At 37.6% G+C, this 20,011-nt stretch overlaps 5 protein-coding genes across 7 annotated transcripts; 4 read left to right on the forward strand and 1 right to left on the reverse strand.

Annotated features, from left to right (window-relative positions):
* The first annotated feature begins 311 nt into the window (after positions 1 to 311).
* LOC139815493 (uncharacterized) lies at positions 312 to 1,230 on the forward strand. The gene has a single exon (XM_071782445.1). The coding sequence runs from the start codon at positions 493 to 495 to the stop codon at positions 1,228 to 1,230; it is 738 nt and encodes a 245-aa protein (XP_071638546.1). The 5' UTR covers positions 312 to 492.
* Positions 1,231 to 2,036: 806 nt separating this feature from the next.
* On the reverse strand, positions 2,037 to 3,880 carry LOC139814680 (uncharacterized). The gene is made up of 2 exons (XM_071781123.1): positions 2,719 to 3,880; positions 2,037 to 2,591 (listed from the first exon to the last, which is right to left on the reverse strand). Exons 1-2 carry the CDS (start codon positions 3,512 to 3,514, stop codon positions 2,113 to 2,115), a joined length of 1,275 nt encoding a protein of 424 aa, XP_071637224.1. The 5' UTR covers positions 3,515 to 3,880; the 3' UTR covers positions 2,037 to 2,112.
* An 845-nt stretch (positions 3,881 to 4,725) lies between these two features.
* On the forward strand, positions 4,726 to 6,045 carry LOC139814681 (uncharacterized). Its single transcript, XM_071781124.1, has one exon. The coding sequence runs from the start codon at positions 4,817 to 4,819 to the stop codon at positions 5,708 to 5,710; it is 894 nt and encodes a 297-aa protein (XP_071637225.1). The 5' UTR covers positions 4,726 to 4,816; the 3' UTR covers positions 5,711 to 6,045.
* Positions 6,046 to 8,175: 2,130 nt separating this feature from the next.
* LOC139814850 (uncharacterized) lies at positions 8,176 to 9,589 on the forward strand. Its single transcript, XM_071781341.1, has 3 exons — positions 8,176 to 8,181; positions 8,394 to 8,902; positions 9,367 to 9,589. Exons 1-3 carry the CDS (start codon positions 8,176 to 8,178, stop codon positions 9,587 to 9,589), a joined length of 738 nt encoding a protein of 245 aa, XP_071637442.1.
* A 3,400-nt stretch (positions 9,590 to 12,989) lies between these two features.
* On the forward strand, positions 12,990 to 19,536 carry LOC139814516 (UDP-glucosyltransferase 2-like). 3 transcript variants are annotated; one of them, XM_071780824.1, is made up of 6 exons: positions 12,990 to 13,124; positions 16,399 to 16,883; positions 16,984 to 17,354; positions 17,476 to 17,695; positions 17,774 to 17,993; positions 18,152 to 19,536. In XM_071780824.1, exons 2-6 carry the CDS (start codon positions 16,400 to 16,402, stop codon positions 18,468 to 18,470), a joined length of 1,614 nt encoding a protein of 537 aa, XP_071636925.1. In that variant the 5' UTR covers positions 12,990 to 13,124; position 16,399; the 3' UTR covers positions 18,471 to 19,536. The 3 variants fall into 3 exon arrangements, with proteins under 3 accessions (XP_071636925.1, XP_071636922.1, XP_071636923.1); XM_071780821.1 differs by lacking the exon at positions 12,990 to 13,124 and adding an exon at positions 13,171 to 13,326; XM_071780822.1 differs by lacking the exon at positions 12,990 to 13,124 and adding an exon at positions 15,558 to 15,941.
* The last annotated feature ends 475 nt before the right edge of the window (positions 19,537 to 20,011 follow it).

Here is a 20,011-nt window from a genome sequence, read left to right on the forward strand (position 1 = left end):
TTCCGGCATTAATCGAAGCATTTTTTTTTATTGTACTTCGCTTATACTCAATGGCAATGTCCGGTCATATATATTACACCCCCTTGCGTTTATCTCCAAATATATTAATCATATAAATTTTCGCCCGTTGAATTAAAGCTATTGGAAATCACCGTGTCGCCGTTCGGTTAAAAAAGGATAAAAACGCGTTATTTAGGCTCTACAAACGTAGTTTGGTAAGCAGGGTAACGATTTCAGTAATATTACATAACGACCTAAGCGACTGTCGCGGACTCACTGAAATCCGCATTACAATTTAAACAGGTTAAGGAGACATTACTTTCGCAACGACCTAATGAGCCAAGAAAGAACTCTGGCTACTCTCATATCGATTATCCTGCGGTCGATATATAATCCGAGCGGGGCGACTAGCTTAATCATACCTACCGATCACAGCGACCAAGTCAAATATCTCTCGTTGATACTGAATCAAACGAGAATAAACACGGCACGATGAGCAGATTGGCGGCGATCTGCCTGCTGGCAGTATGTATCGCCTCTCATTGCGTGATCTTCGCACGCGAGATCAGCAGGACACATTACGACGATCTACAGGTAGCCGCTACTCACCATCATCATGAGAGCGGCCATGGCGGAGAGCATCATTCCGGTCACCACCATGAACATGGCGGGAAAGGCGATGAAGGCTACAAGTCGGAGCACCATCATGAAAAAGGAGAAAAGGGACATCACGATAAAGAAGGCCATTCCGGACATTATCACGAGGATGAAGGCCATAAGAAACATCATCATCACGATGATGGCTATTATGGCGAACACCATAAGGGCGAGAAAGGAGAGAAGGGTCACAAATTCCACGAGAAAGGGCACTACGGTAAAGGCCACAACACAAAGGGCCATCACGAGGTTCACAAACTCGACGAGTTTAAGAAGGATAAGGAATTCTTCGACGAACATCATGATCATGGTCACCATGAGGAACATGGTGGTCATCATCATGAACACGGACACAAAAAAGGCGGCCACTTTAAGAAAGGGCATCATGACCATCATCATCACGAGGATCATTATGGCAAGAAGGGTCATCATGAGAAAGGACATCACCATCATGATCATAAGGGTCACAAAGGCCATGGCGGACACGACGAGCATCATCATCACCATCATCATCATGGCAAGAAAGGCGGCCATGAAGACCATAAGCACTGGGGATTCAAAAAGGGACATTAACGAATATACGGATATGCGGAGAATTATAATTTCGTTGCTATTACTTGTTGAGATGCGTTGGTTGACTGCCACGTTGCATTAATTATTGTACGTTACGACGGACAAAATAAATCTTTTTCAGTAGACATATTATATTTTTATGTATTATCTCATATATGTATTATGTCAATTCGCTGCAAAATGCGATCTGTGTTTATTAAGTCATAATTTTTTTCCACTACGTTTTTCTGTAAATGTGCAATAGCTTGCATTCATCAAACCCTTATACCACTATAGACGTATACTGGACGTAAAATAAAATTTGAATTATTTCTGCGACCGTAACGTGTGTCGCGAAATCAGTAACTGTCGTAATAATTCAGTTGAGTTTCATGTTTTGTGCTATATCAGTCACGCTTCTGCGGTGTAGCAGCTGTCACAAGAAAATATGGCCGCTCGTTACATACTATTTCCATAAAACAATAGTATCGGCCAGTTACCGCATTCAGTGGTGCAATTGACAAGGTTTTATATCTGTTTTATCAAGCGTTACTTGAGAACAATGAGAACTACATATTTTTAATATCAACGATCTAAGTTAAAATAATTGAATTAATTCCTGATATCCCTACACTGTTAAATATTAAAGGATAAAATTTAAACTAATATCTTAAGTTAAATAATATTCGATGCTAGTAATTATGTTTTTGATGATAATTCTAACTATAATATAACAATATAATTCACGAATAATGTTACGTGAAGTAAACGTTGTATATTAAAAACCTGCATCATAAAAATGTAATTATAATTTTTTTTCTCTTTATTGCATGTTATAAATGACAATTAATATAAAAGAGCATATAAAACTACATTAGCATTAAATACATGTTCAAATTAATGTCAATCAACCTTGTCGTACTCATGCTTCTTAGTTAAACGCGTGCCTTCGTCGGAGCCATAATTTTCGTAATTATTATGAAAAGAATTTTCACCTTTTTTCTTATTGTGACCCTGATCGCGGTTCTGTATATGCCCTTTATCGTAAAACCCCTTTTTTCCATTATTTTCATTATCAAACCCGGATACGTGATGTCCACCTTTTTTGAAATTGCCCTCGGCAGCGTTATGGTGCTCGTCCGCAATGAAGTGCTTGTCGAAATAACCTTTCTTGTGATTCTCATCATAGAAATCGGTATGTTTTTTATATTCATCCTTGTGGTAGACTTTATGAAAGCCGCTGGTCTTTTGTCCCTTTTTGTGGTACGATGTTTGCCCATAGCTGCTACCCTTCTTACCACTCTCAGTTTCATCGTAGCGTCCATAATTTCCGGCTACGTCGCTGTGCCCTTTTTTGTGCCCAGTTTCGATGTCATAATGTTCTGAAAGATCCAGCAAAAAGTAACATCTCACTTGGAGAATAAATACATTTATGCAAAAATATACATGTTTAAACGCGTATCGAGAAAATCAATAAACGGCTGTTGAAAAAAATAAACAAAGCTCCACCTTGCTGCCTGCTTTTATCGTGCTGTCCGCGTTCACCCACGTCAAATTCCACTTGTTTGTTGTACCCTTTGTCGCCCTTTTCTCCATGAGCGGAATTCTGTGCGGCCGAATACTTTTCACCATGTTCGAACAAAACGTCGATATCTGAACGAGATTTGTCGAGGCCGTGAATAGGATGGGTTACTATAAAATCAACTGCTTTTTCGCGACTTTCAGGCACATGACTTTTTCCCTTCTTTTTATCGCCGTCCTCATCGTTGTCATAATTGTCGTCCTCATTCTCCTCATCATCGCTTCTTTTATCGACATTTTTATCCGTTTCGCGTGGTTTAAGTGCTTTAGGCGCATAATACGGTGCACGTGCAGCCAGTTTAGACGGCTCAAGCGGTTGCGCGTATTTCGCTAATTGGCCCACGCCATAATTAATGAATCCATCGCGCCGGTAAGGCTGGCGCGTTACGTACGGTACAATTTCGTGCTTCGCAGTCGCATACGCGAGCAGAACGGGTTCGTGCGACGACGCAGTTTCAGAAACGGCGGGCGCAACAGGTGCAGGACTGCCGACGATGTAATGCACTGGCGCCGGTGCATGGTAGTAACGTCCGCTTCCGTGATTGGTATACCGCATGTACAAGACCGGAAGACCCCCCTGCTGATTGTACGCATACCCGCTCGCAGAGGTCTCGAGATCGGCCATTCTCATCTTAGAGACCATCATATGTGCTGTCCTCGTCGATGACGCACCATTGCCGGGTATACCGGCGAACAGCACGGCCATCACCAAACTCGCAATCATGTTAACGCAAATCCCTCGCCCTCGTAAACACACCACGCCGGATAATAATCGTTATTACGTCTCGTGGCCGAATTGTCCGACACTGTTGTATCCGTTTGTCAGCGTTATCGCTTTATATACACACGCTAGAAGGACAAGTTAATCCTGCCATCGTGTAAGTGACACACTGTTTAACGACATCGACAGTTTCATGGTCGCGTCGGTGCTTCAAATGCAGAGCGCATTATTAACGGTGTATTTCTTTCGCCACGACATTAGTCAATATTCCGTTGGGGTTGCGTAATAATTCAATGAAGAATTCCTCATCGATCGAATCCACGGAATAAGGTATCCGGAGCAGATTAAGTTGACGTTCTCGGCCGCGAAAAAATAAAATTACGAAACTAACGATCATTCGATTCTTTTTGTACAAATTGCAACACTGTTGGAAAATTTTTGTAGGTTTGTTAAAAAAGGTCCTTAATTGTTAAAATTTTTGTGTAAAATAATCAACACATACATGTGTAGATTTAACATATGCCTGCTATGTTAATTGAGCTTAACAAATTTAAAATGTAAAATGATTAAAATAATTTAAAGAATATGTTAAAGTAACACAATTTGAACGTATTTATTAAATGTGTTAAATTTTACAGAAAAAGAATGTTGATTTTACTCTATAACAGAAGTGGGAATAAAAATTTACAGAAAAAGAGTGTTTAGATTTTATCTTACAATCTTAACTTCAACATAAAAGTTATGTTAATTGTACACATAATTAACGTCAAATTACGATCAGAATTACATTTCTTTTCTGTTGAAATATTTTAACATAGTATCGGTGTTACCATTTAACACATCCATATTATGTTAAATTAACACAAAAATTTGAGTGGACCGTTTTGGACATGCGATTTACGTTATATTTAACACAAATTTTCCAACAGTGAAGGAATATCTAGTATTTCACAACATTTCTGCTCTCTGAAACTGCGATCTAATCCCACGAGTTTACTTTGCATCACTGATCGACTATAGTACCGTAAACCGCCGTTGATCTTGAATTGTGGCTATACGCTACGCTAGATACGCTAAGGCCATGTGAAATCGATGGTCTTCGGTTCGGCCGAGCGATTGTCGTGCAATATAAAAGAGCTGGTATTATTGCGCGATTATTACAGTACATGCCGGCGCGTTGCCACATTAAAAGTCCCTCTGTCTCGTGCCTGGTCTATTTAGAAGTAGATACATATAATTCGAACAAATTCGTGGACTAAATTGGACTACCCGGGCTGCTAAGCAACGGGGACATCTACAAAACAAATGAAGATCTATGCAGGATGGTATGCCGCTTGCGCCGTGCTCTGCGTTTGCGCGTATCCGTCGAGGGACCGACTTAACGAGATGTACATTAGCAGCACGTTCAATCCAAAATCAATAGCTAATGGCTATGGCTTCGAGGAGCAGCTATCCGCGACTAAATTGTTTGAGATCCTCGAAGATAGTGAAGAGTTTGAGGAGAAAGGACCGTCGACGATGAGAGCGATCGTTACGAGGGCAAAGAGCAACCCGGTCTTGCTACCCTTGATTATAGAACCTGAAGCGGAAATGTTACCGGTTGGTTATAAGGGCGTGAAGTCGCCTGGGGTCACCCACATGGAGTTTGCGTTTGCGAAACCGCAAACCAGATTAAAAGGTCGCAAAAGTGCGACATTAAGAGCTTCGGTGACGGACGGGAACTCCGGTAAATCCGGCGGATTTAATCGAGATAACGACGCACATTACGCCGCGTCGAAGCATGAGACGCAAGTCGCAAGAGATGATCGCGGTACCGACAGCCTCGTCGTTTTCGAAGTAGGTGCAAAGGGCGACACGAGAAAGGAGAACGAGAAGACGGAGCATGCCGAAGACGTCGGCACGAGTGAGAGCCATTCCAAAAACGAGGATCGTGCGAAGAATCATAAAGAAGAAGTCGTGAAAAAGAACGGAGCTACCCACGAGGTCAGAGATGGTCGTGAGAAGGCTCGTAACACCGCCGGATATCGCAACGTTTATCATAAAGATGAGTTCAAAAAGGACGCTGATTTCTACAGTAACGGGCGTCAGGGTGGACACTTTGAGAAGCACGGTCGATACGGCGAAAAACACGCCGCTGCTGAAGGCAAATACGCGAAAGGCAAGACTAATGGTTCCAGATTCGAGGTGGAAGCCAACTAGCAGAGGAAGTTCGAAGAAAAGACAAGAGACAACCGAGAAGCCCAAGGTCACTCTAAGACGGACTCCTCGGGAACTTGAGTGGATTCATAAAGCAGACAGGCTTAACGAAAGGTTGAAAGTTTGCTTTCAGCAACGACGCGACGGCCCAAGTTAACATATATGATACCCGCGTGAGTTACAATTGTAGTCGTTAATTCAGAGATAAATACAAAAATATTCGGACAAATGTACATTATTCAAATATTTAATGCGCATGCATTTATCGTATTTTACCTCATATTTTTCATATTTGCACACACACGTTGTGCGTTTAGTAAAATATATAAAATTATATAAACGTAAATTCTGTTCTTTCTCTCATTTTTATATTTACTTAGTTGATTTTTTACAATAAATCGATTAAAGACAAACATATTATTTTTTATTTTAATATTACCGCAGTTTTATAATTTCTTTTCCTAGCTCGATAATGTTTTTATTACATTTATTATTTTGCCGATTTTTTATCTAGACATAAAATTTTTTTAATTGGCAATCATAATTGGAGACTCGACAATTTTAATTTTCTGCTTTCTCAAATTTATCATAACGCAGCGATCCCATCAGTTTTATTTACGCAACCGATACTGATGATCGAACATGACTCAACGATAATCGCATTCGGCCCAGCGGACGGTTAATGGATATTAAACAATACTCGCATTATTGTGCCGATAAATTGCAATCTTTCGCGAGTGGTCCTGCCGCGAAATGAAAATCAAGGCACATAATTGATACATATACGAGTCGTTGTATTTCCCTCACATTCTCATTGCGGGCGAGCGCACACCGGGGTCCGCGAGGGCATTCCACTTCGGTAACGTATACCTATCGGTCTCGTACCAACTCCGCTGTAGTCTGACTATACGATATATGTATAAAGCCCGCATCCCCTTCGTGGCTCAGTGAGCTCGGGTTCCCCGCATTCATCAACAATAAGCCGCAGCACCTACCGTCCTCGCATACGTATCTGCGAGTACCACCTTATATACGTACGTGTGTATATTCGCGCGTAGCTACGACCCTTTCATACACACGCCGCCGTCGATGCGTATATATACGTGCACGCACGCGATGCTTGTATTATATGTATCTGCCGGTTTATGTACACAGTGTATATAAAGGTGCATGTATATCGGAAGCGGTGGAACGCGGCGCGAATACATAAATCAGATGCCGCTCTGCAGGCTGCCACCCATATCACTTCGTACAACGGCCATGAATGAATAGAGCCGTGTTTGAGTTATCGTCCGACCAGGTCTTCCAGAAACTGCGGAACGCCGGCGTTAAGTTTTACCGCCCGGAATGCTTCTTAATGGAAGTAAAACGCGAACCCGTTCTCCTTTAACTGTTGCATTGAATTTCTGTAGAATTTGACGTGAAATTCAAACAAAGTAACAATGAACGTTATCTAATTACATAAATTGTTTTATTTCGGTATTTTGTTCGTAGTTCGATAAATGTTCTCGCGAAACCTCGACGCGTACGTAACGAACGTCAGCTCTCGGATAATTTACGTCAAAGAAGTAGATCTGACAGTTTGCCTCGACGGCGACGTTTTACCCCGAGAAGAAATGCAATTTATCTTCTGATAATCTCCAATCCTTCGAAAGCGGACGTTCGCTTCGTATCTTGCTCTCTTTCCTTTTTATTTGACCGTCGCACGTCCGATGCGCTCGTGCGATTCTCCGAGAACGCCTGATTTCGGGGATCTGATCGCTTTTCCGCGATAGTTTATTGTCACCCGTTTATCTTCACTGTGAGAAAAACCTTAGCAGTGAAACAGCAGGAAAAGTCTACCAAAAACCACATTCCATGGAGGCGTTTGTTTCGCAATTTGTGAATAACATGAAGTACGCAATTATCATTAAAAAAAAAAGTGACAGAAAAGCGTGGTCAGCGTGGAGTATATCGTAGAGAATAAGCAAAGAAACGTAAATAATATATTTAATTTATCATCAAACACGTGTAGTCTCACGAGTTATCATTTATTATTAACGTGCCAAAAGAATCTAAATAAAGGGCTTTCGGCTTTATATGCCGCTCGTATTATATTTCATATCATACATAAATAAACGAACCTAAAAATAAGGAAAATGGAAAATCACACGTAAAATATCAATTGACGTCAATTCGGCAAATCTATTGTGGAATGTATACAGATACGAGGTGTGTTGCATAATTTAATAAAGAGTTGCCAAACGGAGTAGGCATTTACGGAGTATATATTTTAAGAGAGGTCACCGTGTGGTAAAAATATGATATCGATTTTGTCAAGATTGATTTGCCCAGTTGCAAGATGCATGATATACGAATCGCACCTTAGCATATTTAGAAATCGAGAATATTATTTGCGCATTGCGAAGCGAAATTATACCGTAAGTGTGCTTCATGAGAAATCTATATTTCATAAAAATGTCATAGAAATGACAGTATACGCTATAGTGCAAATTTTAACAAACATTTGCTTAATGTGTAAAATAAATTGTAAGTTAAATTCTACGAGTGCTAGTTTTACATTTTCTACAAGATACTCGTTGAAAAGGCTAAATACTCAAATTCTTCATGTCTGATTTATTATTTACTATCAAAGCAAAATTTCATATTATATATACATGTACATATACATATATATATGTAATAGAATCAACCAGATACAATTTACAAGACACGACTAGCTTTTCCGGTGGACTACGACAGAGTGATGACTTTCATGAGCGATGCGTTCTATAAGGACGACCCAACCATGGTGAACATTGGTTTGGACGAACAAGAGCCCGCGCCGTCATTGCTAAAACTTATGTACAATGAGCTCCGAGAGGGTATGACGATAATTGCCGAGGGAGAGGACAATTGTATTGTAGGTGCCGCGGTGAACGGTGGCTCCTGTCCTTGGGATCCCGACAAGTTCGTCGAGTTCGCTAGATGTTGCGAATGCGGACCGACCCGCGACGTGATCGAGTTCGAGGCTTACGTGACCAGCAAGCCGAATCTCTGGGAGCGCTATTGCGTTCTCAAGATCTTCGAGTGCAGCTATCTCGCGGTCAGGCCGGACTTCCGGAACCGGGGTATTGCTAGAAAGCTCGTGCTAGATAGCTGGTATCTTGCGCGCGATTGTGGCTATCGATTGTTCCGTGTTGACTGCAGTAATAGGTGAGTCCAACTGGCTGACCGTGGAATTCTGGTTAGGCTACAGCCGCGTAAGGAATGCGAGTCGTTTCGGCGCGGTTCGCTCGCCTCGGCGGAATCTTGAGTAATTTTCGCGACGGGTTGCGTCAACGAGAAAGATCGCCCGACTATATCCGTCCGTATATCACACGTTCAGCGTAACTGTTACCTTGTAATTCAAACTGCCTGGAGAGCTCGAGACAGCTGACGTATGGCTTCGTGTCGTATTAAAAGAATAACGATCGCATTAATTAGGATTATCATAGCATGCGATGATTTGAAGCATTTCTCAGCGTATGAGCGTGTTATTCGATACGAAACATTATCTATCGTCTCCTTGCAGTCATACGTTACGCGTTACGCGAATAGGATCGCAACGTACAAAATTAAATTGACAGATTCACACAGATATTAATCTGAAGTCTGATAGCCTATCGCATCCATTACAGATATATCGCACAGATCGCGGAAGGTTTTGGATGGAAACGAGTATGCACAATACCTTTTCATGAATATGTAAAGAATGGCAAACTCGTTTTTAAGCATATTAAGGAGCCACATACCGAAGTGCAAATTTACATTGATCAAGTTACATTTTGCAAGGATTATTGTCCACCTTACAACAAATGTAAAATAACATCAGCGCCAAAAATATCTAAAAAAAATAGCTAATATTGCCTTGACGATTATACCTGCATAAGCTTTAGTCGCCTCATCAATAAAACGTTAATAAATATTTTATAGAAATGTCATACTGTGTATATGTTCATATCATAAACCTAGCCTTTTGTGTCTTGTGCCCTAGTCGCATTGTGAGAATAATTTGTAAGGAAATTTATACATTTTAAGTATAATGCACTATTTTCTTCGTACGATATCAAATTGCTAAAGTAAATGTTTATAATCCGGTAGTTAATTACGTACGTATGTATTCTCTTTTTTTGCGATATTGAAACAAATAGAAAATAAATTATAATAAAAAGGTACATTGTGACAATAAAGCGCCAGTATACCTATGCCTCCGTAGTCTAAAACAAAGTTTTTCTTCACTTTGATGACATACATCGATTTCACAAGTACTAATCCCGACAGTTGAGCTTATTGGAATAGTCTGTCAGAGCCGAGAACAGTGATTGATGAGTTCAACGGTAGCTTATCCCGCGAGGAAACTCCTTTGAGTACGATTGAATAATACATAGCGGCGCGCAAATGAAATTCCCGATATTTGACTTCTAAGCTCTACCTCTCGAACGAAAGCCCGGCGGCTAAACTTCTGCTGCCTGCGAAATTACGATTGCTCGGAGTTGCGAGTGTACCGTACTCGGTTCCCAAATTTAAGCGGAAAGAGACGGATTCTCTTTTGCGTCTGGAACGTCTATCGAGTCTTCCCGAGAAGGGGATTCCATAGAATCCGTAATTGCCTGCCAAACAGGACTAGGCCATTCACCGATAAACTACCGTCATAAAACACTAATGATCTGTGGAACGAATTCTATCGTGTGTACGCAAGGTAAAACTGAAGTGTGTTTGAAAATGATAATCGAATTGTCGGCCTGGGATAATCTATCGTCAATTACGTCAACTCATTTGTGAAACAATTTAGGACAGACATTGATCATCTGTTGTTACTAAACCTATGTAAAATAAGTAGACCAAAGTATTATCCTCAAATTCCGAGCAACAATAACAAACCAATGAAAAAAAATAAAAAAAAATGTTTAGACAATGCAATATTCATAAATGTTTCGTTTAACTTATAATAACCAATTGCATAAGTTTTGCATACATTCTCATGACTAATCATAAAAAAAAATTATGAACTAAACATATGATTATAAGAAATTCATAAAAGTATATTGTATAAAGAATCTAAATTATACAGAGAATCTGCTATTATCTGATCGTTTTTGTATATTTCACAGTTATGTTCGATTATACTTAAAAAGTTACAATTTATACCTTTCAATTGTCGACGTAAACGCGTAATACAAAACTTGGATTGTTAATCTAAGTGAAAGAAAACAAATTGGAAAGTTCATAAATACAATACAACTGTGATAGCTTATTAAACAAAACTGCTTTTAAAAGTAATATTTACTTTTAAAATTATTTTGCTAATTTCTAACTTAAATAGAAACTTGTTTCCACCAAGCTCTCCAATACATTCGCGATATTGTAAACGATAACGTATTATCATAATACAAAATGCCTACAACATAATTTGTTAAGAATTCATGAAAGTTAGATACATCATCATCCTCGTACAGACAAATTCGTTTCCTATAATGCATATGATGAGGTCGCCACAACAATTTGTTTCTATTTGAGATTGAGTTTCGTAATTATCGTTCACTGCATTAATCGTTATAAAATTAAATCTTCCACGATTGTATCATAAATTGCCTTCAGCATTAAATGGAGATAAAACGGATAAATTGCTGATAAAAAGGAAAGCGCCGGAGGTGATTCTCGTCCCAGATTTCTTGTCAGACCAGTTTCTTACGTAACATTTCGACTTTTAAGTCAGAATTTATATAAAAATTGGAATTTTTGAAAGATCTAAATATCTCATAATGCTATTATGTATAAGATTTTTATTTCAAATGTATTCTCATCTAAGCGCATTTATATGTATGAAAAAAACATTTTGTCAAATATAACATTTATTTTTACTAAAATAAATCTATATATATATGTATAGTAAGCATAAATATAAACCTTGCAAATTAGCCAGTATTCTCTGTTGGCATGTTCACGATAATCCATATTCGCATTAACACGCGCCCTTGTCAGAGGCTAAGAAATGGATAGGACATGGCCAAGACAGATTACAATTCAAGTAGAAACTGTTCGGACCTCTCAAAAACGATCTCGGGCCGATCCCGGAGCCGTAATGATTAATGGAGGTAGGGAGCTACGCGCAGTTTCGTAATACCGTGGCAACTATCGAGTTGAAATTACTGTTAAGAAACTGTGCGGGGTGAGTTAGCGGAAAGACCGTCGTTGTCTTGGTCGAGAAAGGATTCCCATCGTCTCTGTTTGGTTCCGCAGTCATCCGATCACGTACCAAGCTCGATTCGATTTTTATTTGACGTGCACTAGAAATGCATTTAATACACGTGCTCGATGCGTGCCGAGCGCTCGTGCATCGACTAAAAATAAACGTTTTCCACTGACCATAAACTCGTCTTTGTATTGTCATGCCATTATACACGTGTGCCAAATCCCTATCTATGGAACTAAAAAGTACATTTGAGTATATCTGAACGCAGATTCTGATGGTTAGATTCATGTACATTCTTAATTGCTACCTATATATAGCAACTCTTAATTGCTGTTTAACAGAATATTTTTTCCCTGATATTTTAGATTAATATTCTGAATTTTTGTTGACATCCCGGGTTCACAAGTCGATGAAGAATCTGGTAAATATCATATTGAAATCAAGTTGAGATCATATGCAAATCAATAATATAATCAATTTGATATTTCGAAGATTTCATCGCAATATCTGGAAAATATTATGTAGATGTCGACGATCTAGTCATCATTCAACTGATATCATACTAAAGTTGAATCAACTTCTCCATATATCGACTTAACTTGAATATGATATCTACTACACATCAACTAAATCCCCAATAATTGATCGACACTTATACGATATCTTTTATATGTCAAATCGATATGTATACTTCTATAGATGTCGACTATACGTCGATAAGTGATCGACAAAATATTATGCGGATCTGTTACCATATATTTCAAGAGACTGTATTCAAATAAGATGCGACTATGAATTTTTATATATTCCTTGTTCTTTATTCCTCTCATTGTGCATGGGCCCTTACGGTACACCATCTACCTACAATGGAATATCTACTAGATATTACTCATATATCAACTAGATATCAATATGATATTGAAGAGATATCTTCCTGATCTATCATTGGTTGTAACATCAATCCAGCGTTGATACAGTGTCGATCCTCGTTCAAAGATCAATAGAGAATCTAGTCGTTATCAAATCAAACGGTCCGAAAAATCATGATCGACATCGATTTGATCATCGACTTGTGAACCCGGGCAACGATACAAGAGAAACAGTTTCGCGACGTAATACGTACTATTGCAGTCAACGTTCGGCTAGGTTCTCAGATAGAGTGAACTTAATCTGCATACAGCGCGTGCACATACGAGTATATAGGTACGTCTGTACACGAAACTATGCGTTATCGTAAACACCACTTCGAGTAATTCCACTAATCGCAGCAAATGTGTGTTCGCCGAATTGAAATAGTTCGATATGAGACTTCCAGTCTTACTTCTTTCGCGATTGTAACCGTTTGTGTCGGCGTTAGTCTCTATCAAGGATTCCGTAGCTGCAATATCTCCATCACACGTTCTCGGTACTTTCTAGTCTAACTTTTAAACGGGATTCAATTAACCAGCGTTTATTTCTAATCAATATCGTGGAAACGTATAAGTTACTCACGAATATCGTTTTTAATATATTGTTCCAGTCCGCGCAATCTTTCGCATTACGTTTTTTACTTTATAGACGGCAATTTCAAACATTCGATAATTTTTCGAAATATTATATACGTGCATGGAAGTATTATATATACGGAGGAAAAACGCACAAAACGCATTCCGCGTACAGCTAGGGCCAGACTATGCGCGATTTGTAATTCGTAGAGATTCGTTGGATATTCGGGAAGATTCATTACTTGCTAGTGTTAACAAATTACGAATTACGAATTACGAATCACGAATTGCGAATACGCGCGTAGTCCGGCGCTAGCTTACGAGGTAACAATTAATACCGGTTATATATATATATATATATCTCATAATAATTTCAATATATACAGAAGGAACCTTTCTCTAAATATATTAACAAATTCTTACATAATAATGAATCATATAAGTATGTGTATACTGCGATTAGTTTATATGCGATTTGCTTACAGCTTAAATTAGTCGTTAAATTAATTCATATATGTGTATAACTGTGCATAATTTCAGTGGCAGTATTAAGCGCGATTCTATATTCTTAATTCGTAGATACGAACTGAATTAAAATCGATCAACCTTGAAGTCATCGCACCAACCTTGATCTTTTAAATACTTAAAAACGGCATTATGCGAGACGGAACGAAACAGCATCATAATATTTTGTCCTTTCTCAAATCGTATTTTTAATTTCAATGCTGTTACTATCAAACTTTGGTAAATATTACAGATAAACGTTGTAAATTGACAAATAAATCCTGATCTACGGACAAATCAGTCTTTCCTTTCACGCGTCGAATATATATAGATACTACCGATGCACCATGTTCGCCATGTTTCCAGATGCAACAGACAATATTAATCGGTAAAAGAATTGGATTTCGCTGTCTCGCAGTTCGCTACCCTTCTCCTACTTCGTTTGCTCTTTTTCGTTGTGATATATTGAAGTTTAGATGTGAAAAATGCAAGCAGCCTGGATTCAAAAAGACGGAACTTATTAAATCGAAATTGAAATTCATTAAAATTGACGTAATTCCAATAAGTTCAGCTTCATAATTAAATATATAATCGAATATACAATCGACATAAGCACAATTGTGTATTTTTATCTATCACAGAAAAGTTGTAGAAAATGTTATCAATTTTGCAATGCCTTATTCAGACGTATCAACATCTGTTTTAAAAAATTATGCATCATTTATATTAACATTTGCCGCTATTATGCATTTGTTACTAATTCAGTTGTTCACATTTCAAAAATAACTAAAAAAATAAAAATATATTTGCGTCGTAAAAACCTCTTAAATGGTCACGAATTATGCTTACACATAGTATCCTTATCACGTCACATACTAAATCTGAACCAGTAAAAAGTCACTGAAGTTGCTTTACTTATCATTAAACGCATCAGTGACTATCATTCACTTATATCAGTCTAAAGTATGCCATTTCAGTGACTCATTCAAATTTAGAGAGTATACGTGTATTTGTAGTAAAAATAGTCGCAATAATGTTATATCACATTTATTAATTTATATTACATTTAAAATAGTAGCAAAGACGAGACATTTGATATAAAATTTTTTTACTTTTTATGTTTTGGTTACGCTTGTATAGTAATAAAATTCGAAATATCAAGTTATTTTTATATTTGAAACGGAAAGAGTCAAGAGTTTAAATACTAGTATTTCATGCAACACAAAAGAATAATGCATAAAATATTGTTTTACAAAATTATAAAAGAGAAAAATGCAAAATATCACGTTGACCAGTTACACGTTATTTTACTTACAATGTTAGTCACAAGTTATATGCATTGTCTCAAAAAAATTATATATAATTATGCAATTATATAATGACGTAATATATAATAATCATAGGAAAGACTATAACTTATGCTTGTTATATGACAATCTAAGCTTGTAATTATATAATGTAATTATATAATTCTAACAAAAAAAAATTTAGTTATGTTAAAAAATTTTTATTATGTTAACCAAATTTTGTGTTATATTAACTAAAGAATTTGTTTGCTCATATTCAACCGAGGCTATAGTTAATTCAATAAAATGGATTTCTCAGTGTAAGCTTATCTAATTGTAAGGAATATTATTCCTTAGATAAGCTTAGAAAGCTTTCAGACGACATTGTTTAGTATTGAAGTTCTCCTTGAAAATAGTTTTCTTTGCAAGTAATTATTCTAAAGTTGAGTTCTCTGGTTTTAATATCACATTCTTCTTCTATAATTCTTCTATAAATTTCTCAATATATGTATACATCCTATTAATATTCATGACGTTAATACTTGCCGCGCAACAACATAAATTAAGACAAAAATACGAAAACATTCCACTTCAACATTCACTTTCAATCTACATAACGCCATTCGTGCGTTTTAGAAAGTTCAGTCTGAGCACATCTCTTCTTCGTGCACCACATTGTCGTTATTGAATATTAGTGATCCTACTGCGGAGGATAATTACAATAATCTATATATCTTATTAATAACGTAAGTACATATAATCTAGTTTAATCGAGTGCTTTATAGGATAATTAAAATAACTTGTGTCTTTTAACAACGTATAATCTGATTTAATCGAGTGCTTTATAGAATATAAATAATCAAACTAATATTTCTTCTTTTATACAAAAAGGAAATGTAATTTTACGCGTGTATTGTATATACAATATGTAAAAAAGACATTAATTATTGTAATGTCGATATTTGTATTAATTTTCGTGATCTGATCTTTCCATACAAAAATTGATTTTATATTATTTCAAAAGATTATGTCAGAAAACAAAAATATTATTTAATATATAATTCACACACATATAATACCTATTTTACAATTTTCCAAGTGTAAAATAAATTTATTGTGCTTTGTCGGCATGCATATAGTACATATATATTATAGCCAAAAATTAAATATATATGTATAATCAGTGTTTTTCTTGTTCTACAGGATGAGACTGATTGTCGGCATCTCACCAATTATCACGATCCTATGGATTTTGATTACGAGTAATCTAGCATGCAGCAAAAGGCTATTGGTCATTACTCCAACTCCATCCTACAGTCATCAGATAGTATTTCGGGCAATATGTCTTGCTTTGAATAAGCGGGGACACGAGATAGTAACATTGACTCCTAATATTTTAAATGATACTAGCGTGACCAATTATACGGAAATAGACTTCGGTTTTATATATGAAAAAGTTGATGACACTGATATAAGTCAGACCCGTTGGAATCTCACACAATTGGCAGGATTAAAAACGAGGTTACTAACACTGGGTCATAATATAGCGGAGGAAGTCCTCAGCCATCCTGATCTCGTGGAATATCATAAAAATGGAACCGATGTGCAATTTGACGCGGTAATAGCGGAGATGATTATGACTCCTGCAACCTACATGCTGGCGCACAGATTTAATGTACCTTTAATAGGTGAGGTTAAATAAAATTATGCCGTTATTATACTTAATCATGTCGTGTATTATGTAACAGCTATACGAACGGTGTTACTCAACGAGTTTTATAACCTCAGGTATCATGTCTATGGACTTGCAAAACTGTCATCGTTTCACTCACGGTAGTCCCGTGCTCCCATCGCACCCCTCGAATTGGGAGCTTGAAAGTTTCGCAGGATTAGATAAACCATTTTGGAGGCGATTGGTGAATTTCATAAATACTTGGTGGAACATATACTCATGGTTTAATAATTTTGCGAACAAACAACAAAAGATCGCCGAAAAGTATTTCGGTAATGATATACCGCATATCACCGACGTTGAGAAGAATATGAGTCTCATCTTGATCAATCAAGAACCTTTGCTTGCATACGCCAGACCCGAAATACCTAATATCGTTCACTTCAGCGGATTGCACATCGCAAAGACGCCACCGGCGTTACCAAAAGTAAGACTTTATAATAATTATTAGTATTAAAATTCTATTTCATATCAATCAATCTCGCACGCTTTTAACGCATTAAACACAATTAAGAAAAATATATCTTCATAAAATTTACTGTCTACAGGATTTAAAAGATTTCCTGGACAATGCGACAAATGGTTTCGTTTATATGAGTCTGGGATCAAACACGAAAAGCAAATTATTGCCGAAGAAAATACTGGAGGTCTTTGCGAACGCTTTTTCCAATTTGCCGTATAAAGTACTGTGGAAATTCGAGAATGATAGCTTTCACGTTCCTCCCAACGTTTTTATCTCGAAATGGACCCCACAACAGGGCGTGCTGGGTAAATTAAAACAGACAAGCCGGCATTTTATAAAAATTAATACCGGGATTATTAATCGTTTCCTTGTCCTTATTTCAGCTCATCCGAACATCAAGCTCTTCATTTATCAAGGCGGACTGCAGAGTACCGAAGAAGCGGTTCATTATGCCGTCCCGCTCTTAGGACTACCGTTTGTCTTCGATCAGGTGTACCAAGTTACGAAAATGGTTTCTCTGGGAGTTGCAAGATACCTAGACATAGTCCAGCTTACGACGTCGGAATTGCACGACGCTATACTGGAAGTCGCCGATGATAAAGGGTAATTACGATGTCAATTATTAGTACACGCGCCCGTATACTGTATGTATGTACGATAGTAATCGTCTCGTAATCGTAATGTGGATAGAGAGACGATAGTGATATTTACATATAATAACTAACATGCATATATGTATATATTTGGTGCACTGTTTGCAGGTACAAAGATAGGATGTTGGCGCTACGTGCTCTCACAAAGGACAAGCCTTATGATAGCTTAGAGAATGTTATATGGTGGATTGAGTTTGTAATGCGTCACAATGGCGCACCTCATTTACGTTTCAATGGAGTCGATACCGCGTGGTATCAGCAATTCGATTTAGATATCATTGTATTCTTGACGATAACATCATTTTTAGTTTTATGCGTTATTTTACGCATTGTAGGATGGGTTTCAAAGCAGTTATATACAATTTATATGAACCATTGCATAATACATAAAAAGATACAATCGTATAGAAAGAAAAAATTGGCGTAATGAAATTGTATAAATTTAAAAAACATTTAAGCCATTATTATGTTTTTTTTTCCTTATATTCGTCTGTATATGAGCTTGAGCATAATTTGGTTTAGCGATAGAATTGTTTTTGAAATGCCCAAACTATGCGAAATGGTCATGGAAGTGTACCTCTTTTATCCCTCGAGCATTTGCATGTGAATTTTACAATGCTCATTTATACGAAAAATAGAGAAACATGGAAATCGGGGTAAGTGAGAGAGGGTAAATTTCGGTATAGAGAAGAACGTGAATATAAAACTTGATGCGTTGAGTGAAATGAATTTTGTAAACGCACAAAATTACATCCCGAAGTCTATTATGCTCATTTGCGCGTACTCATAGAATTACGAGATATAAAAAGTAAGAGAAGACTAATAAAAGATTTGAAAAAAGAACAATTGGAGAGGCCAATAATTGCATTTTACAATTCTATAATTCTATGCAGATATATACACATACACAATCATCGTACATTCGATAAATTCAAAACTTAATTAGTTTCGACGCTAAGTGTCAGATGTTATTGTTAACATGACCGATGCGTTTCGAATATCCGGTTAATGAGGCTCCCTTTGCCGCCGGTCCGCGCATCCATTTGGCAGATGGACCTAATTCAGAGTGCAAGGATCCATTAACACGTATATTCGCCCCAAGGAATGTATAGCACGATAATGTATACGATGCTAATATCGCACACATACACAGGGCCAAACACCGTCGACCAAGCATACGTATTCTACGAACATTGTAGCAACAATTAGGAGGCCCCTTTGCCATTGCGGAATACATATCTACGGCTATTTCAAGTGTCTGTGTGAAACCTACGCGAATCGCGAACACGTACACAGGTACACAAATACACGTGGCACCGATGACTATGGCATTCATCGCCATTGTAACGTATAGTCGCATACACGCTACACTATTCCTGTCTCAAAAGTGAAACATTGACTAATCAAGATATCGATTAGATATTGATTTGACATATAATTGAAAAAACTTTTTAATTTATTCAACCCCATTAAAAAACTGCTATAAAATTTAATTTAAAAAATTTTATTTATCATCTGCCTTTCCCCAATGTTTTAGCTAAATTTATATATATAGAAGCTTTTAGCGGCAAGAGAAAATAACTGAGGAAATAGATAATTAACGCGCAGAATGGTTTTTATAGCCTACGAATTTTCAGTCGATCTGGCGCGATTAACTCGAAAATGACAAACTCGGGGACCAAAAATGGCACGGGTTACGTAGCCCGCCGTAAATAACATTGAAGTCTATTTAAACTTTTTCAATTATTTTGATATCTTTTACCGACAGCGAGACCCTGAGACCGGCATCGGCCGCGTTATCGAAGCCGGAGGAGCGACGCGACGGTCTCCTCGTCTTCTCTCCGTTCATCTCTCGCGCGCGTCCCGACGACCGTTCGCGCTCACTTCCACTCTTGGCGAACGTTTCATAAATAAGCCTTTGTGCGACCCATCTGGAAATTGAATTGAAAAGTTCGTCTCGCCCACACC

Source organism: Temnothorax longispinosus, chromosome 6 (assembly GCF_030848805.1).
Source record: "Temnothorax longispinosus isolate EJ_2023e chromosome 6, Tlon_JGU_v1, whole genome shotgun sequence".
Lineage (NCBI taxonomy): Eukaryota > Metazoa > Arthropoda > Insecta > Hymenoptera > Formicidae > Temnothorax > Temnothorax longispinosus.

Excerpts from the sequence above, each read along its gene's own strand:
- LOC139815493 (XM_071782445.1), top strand. The coding sequence starts at position 493 with ATGAGCAGATTGGCGGCGATCTGCCTGCTGGCAGTATGTATCGCCTCT.
- LOC139814516 (XM_071780821.1), top strand. The coding sequence starts at position 13,193 with ATGTGTGTTCGCCGAATTGAAATAGTTCGATATGAGACTTCCAGTCTT. Across the intron at positions 16,884-16,983 it reads ATTTAATGTACCTTTAATAG|GTATCATGTCTATGGACTTG; the intron begins GTGAGGTTAAAT and ends TTATAACCTCAG. Across the intron at positions 17,696-17,773 it reads CCCACAACAGGGCGTGCTGG|CTCATCCGAACATCAAGCTC; the intron begins GTAAATTAAAAC and ends TCCTTATTTCAG.
- LOC139814680 (XM_071781123.1), bottom strand. The coding sequence starts at position 3,514 with ATGATTGCGAGTTTGGTGATGGCCGTGCTGTTCGCCGGTATACCCGGC. Across the intron at positions 2,592-2,718 it reads CGATAAAAGCAGGCAGCAAG|AACATTATGACATCGAAACT; the intron begins GTGGAGCTTTGT and ends TGGATCTTTCAG.
- LOC139814850 (XM_071781341.1), top strand. Across the intron at positions 8,903-9,366 it reads CGTGTTGACTGCAGTAATAG|ATATATCGCACAGATCGCGG; the intron begins GTGAGTCCAACT and ends CATCCATTACAG.
- LOC139814681 (XM_071781124.1), top strand. The coding sequence starts at position 4,817 with ATGAAGATCTATGCAGGATGGTATGCCGCTTGCGCCGTGCTCTGCGTT.